Source organism: Panulirus ornatus, chromosome 17 (genome assembly GCF_036320965.1).
Source record: "Panulirus ornatus isolate Po-2019 chromosome 17, ASM3632096v1, whole genome shotgun sequence".
NCBI classification, from domain to species: domain Eukaryota; kingdom Metazoa; phylum Arthropoda; class Malacostraca; order Decapoda; family Palinuridae; genus Panulirus; species Panulirus ornatus.
In genome coordinates, this window is record NC_092240.1 from 2,017,553 (window position 1) to 2,021,165 (window position 3,613).

The 3,613-nt window shown below is 47.8% G+C and overlaps 1 protein-coding gene across 1 annotated transcript; it reads right to left on the bottom strand.

Annotated features, from left to right (window-relative positions):
• Positions 1-671: 671 nt before the first annotated feature.
• LOC139754454 (serine/threonine-protein kinase SBK1-like) lies at positions 672-3,314 on the bottom strand. Its single transcript, XM_071671727.1, is given in 3 exon segments — positions 672-1,995; positions 1,998-2,798; positions 3,185-3,314. Coding segments are annotated over 2 exon segments (1,089 nt in total). The 5' UTR covers positions 2,797-2,798; positions 3,185-3,314; the 3' UTR covers positions 672-1,705.
• Between the last annotated feature and the right edge of the window lie 299 nt (positions 3,315-3,613).

Here is a 3,613-nt window from a genome sequence, read left to right on the forward strand (position 1 = left end):
ACACCGCGACCCAGTTTATATTTCTACAGATATTCTTGGCCTGTACGTAGCTCCACGACCATATCTATCTCCTCTTTGAATCTGGTTTCTTCTCTGTTCTCTTTACGTCCTCATTCAGTATACACCAAACTCATACATCCCATGATCTCTTTATGAAACTGTTGTATTGCATGTAACGCTCTCAATATTCATGCTGCTAGTATGGGTGATGTAATGTACCAGTCCACCTAATTTTTGTGTGTTTAGCGTCATGATGATACAAGAAGTGTTCCTGTATACAGTCTACTAACTTGTGTCGCTATGAGGATCTTACAGCTGGAATCCCCATCATAAATCCTTTACCATCTGTGTGTCCTTCAGGGGATGTACGTGTGTGACTAGCAAGGCTACAGCTACGGTGTAAAGGAAAAAATGTCTTGTATGTCCATCATCTAAGATGAAAAATTATCTCATGTTTACCTGAGAGAGAGAGAGAGAGAGAGAGAGAGAGAGAGAGAGAGAGAGAGAGAGAGAGAGAGAGAGAGAGAGAGAGAGAGAGAGAGCGTGTGTGTGTGTGTGTGTGTGTGTGTGTAATGATATCTAATATGTGTTTATGTATATATTTTCGCGTATGGTTGTACAGTATACATCAGTAAAGATCCAGACCAACACAGGGTGATACAGAATACACCTTTGATTAATTCATTTCATTTATTTTGATTTCTGTATTCAATCATTAATAAATAAGAGTATACAAAATATCTCAGACTCCTGTGTGGGAAGCAATCCCAACACAAACTTCACATTTCTTAAGAACGATGGCCTGAGACCCAGGCTCTGTACCTGCACTCCCGGAACCCAACTTTAGCTAATACCTTTAGGAGGAAACGCTCATTAATGTGTTTGATATGCTGGTGGGGAGCTGAGTGCAGATACAGAGTCCGGACTGCCTTCAGGGACATGGTTGGTTGGCTTCCACAGAGAGGCGCCACAGGAGCACTACCCCGGCCCACAGCACGGCCACGGAGGACTGTGAGGGAGGACCAGGGAGCTGGTCTGCACTGCCTTTGCTGTGGCTTCCTAGGAATGTCATTCTCACTGCACTGACTAACAAAGCTTTTCTATCTTGGAAGACTAGTCTAGCAGTCGTAATAAGCTTGAAAAATAAAGTACCAAAGTACACAAAAGTTACTTAAATACCTAGCAAAATACCCTTTCATAATATTCTTTTTTTTTTTTTCTTTTCCTTTGATACAAAGGATAATGGCGTTACCTGGAAATTATTGGTTGATTTATGGCTCTGTTCCGTTACCAAAATTAACAAAGGTTTGATATGTGGGACTTTGACATGAATGGCGGTCTTCGTCCACCAGAACTGAGTTCGTATACCAAGCGAGGAGCCTCACTAGCGATGTCTTCCCAGGGTAACGTTATCACAGTTAGGGGGGCGTCCTGCCGACTCCGGCCTTAGCAGACGCCCTCTTTGGCACGGTCACTCCAACTACAGACTGTCCAGATTATGACCCAGGGTCACGCAAGGTCAACAACCCGGGTCAGCAGACCAAATCACACACCACTGTGTGCATCACCTGCGCTGGTTACATGCGTGACACTTGGGGTCACGCACGTGCAGATCAGCATCTCAGGTCAGAGAGGTATGGGTGAACAGCCATAAGTCAGCTTAGGTCAGCTTGAGCACAGGGAAGTACAGATGTCCTCACTTGGGTTACATTCCTCGCTGGCACGGCGACGCCGACGTCAGGAGCCACTCGCAGATTCGCTTGGTGGTTTCCTTCTTGTCGACGGTTGTCTGGATGCCGTAGGAGCGCAGAAGATCCACCAGCTTCTTCTTCTCCGCGCATTCGTACAGAGGCTTGGTACTTGTGACGAAGATTTCTGACGAACTCTCGTCAAAAGCAATGTCCAGTGGATCAATGCCCTTCACCAGCCAGGAATCGGACAGGTATTTGTAAACCTCCCTCACACCGGCTCTCTTCTCGGGCTTGGGTTCCAACAGCGTCGCAGAAGACGAAGAAGACGCGGAGTGAAGCACTTGAAGCGACGTGGAATCTTAGTAGTCTTGCGCTTAAGCCAAGCGACCCATGAGTTGTAGTGGCGGTCGGTGATGTCGGCAGAGTACCAAGGATACGAACCCGTTAGGCTGACGAAGATGAGGATGCCAAGCTGCCAGGCATCCAGAGAGGTTTCCACATGGTACCCCTCGTTATACACAGCCTGACACACCTCTGGCGGTGCCCAGGGTACTCGCACATTCACCTTTTTCACCAGAGTTCCGGCTCGTTGCATATTGCCGAAGTCGCCCAGCTTGACGCGTGATATCTCACGGTCGAAGACGAAGATATTCTCCAATCGCACGTCACGATGAACGAGGTCCTTACTGTGGACGAACTCCAGCGCGAAGGCGATCTGCTCCGCCACACGCTTAGACTTCAACTCTCCAAGTCCACCTTTCCTCACAAACTGCGCCAGGTCGCCGTTAGGCGCCATCTCTTGTGCAAATACAAACGAGGTGTTGGTGTCAAAAGCCACGTCGAAACTGTTGACGATATTGGGGTGCGGGCTGAGGTAGTAGTTGTAGTGGAACTCGCGGAAGAAGTCTTTCTTCTTCGTCGTCTCCTTCTGGACGCACTTGAGGACGACTTGGCTGTCGGACTCGAGGTGTTTGGCGGCGTAGACCTTAGCGTACCAGCCCTCGGCCAAGAGCCGCACGTCGGAGAACTGTCGGTCCACCTCAAGACGCGGCAGCTCGAACGTCTTGACGCGGTGGAAACTGGCACTCTTGCTGCCTCCACTCATCTCTGCAAACAAGAGAATAAAATTCTTTACTTTCGGTCATAAGAAAGACACAAATAAATCTTTTATCAACTCCAGTTAAAGAAATGGTATACAAATGATATCACTGTCTCCTCACGCTTACGTTATTACTACAAAGTCTTCAAAAATGGCAACATATAATGTGAGGAGACTTTCTACACAACAATTGTTTGGAAAACTAATGAACGTTCAAGTTCAACGCTGTGTTTCTGGTTCAGTTCTGTGTTTAACGTCTGTTACAGCAGATGTCATCCACTGATAATGTCATGTATTTATAGAAATCCAGCGTCAACAGCTGCATTCCAGTGAGGGAACAGGTGGCTGCTGTGCCTGGCCTATGGAAAGACGGTACATGGGAGCAGACAGTTACCTGATGATGGTGTTGGGGAAGCCGTCGTGGGCAGGTTATAATCCAGGGTTGTCACTGTTGGTACCCGAAGGTGTTCACTGTAATTCACAAGCTTGGGTCTGACGAGGCTCTCGGCCACGGTCGGAGTCACTCTGCAGTCTGGGCGGCGAGCACTCGTCTTTTCATCCGTGGCGGCTGAGACGTCATGGATGACGTCACGGGTGGGTAGCGCAAGCGCCGTTGTCATGACGACTGAGGCGTCGTCCGAGCATGGATAATTCCCGTGACTGTCAATTGCGAGGAGACATGTCTGCTGCACATTGAGGTAGATTTAATGGAATTGCCGAGTGATTTGAACAAAACTACCGTTACGTGAAACTGTATATAACAATGGCCTCAAATGCTGACAAGATCATGTTACTCAAATTTCATGTTCAGCCTTTTCTTGTC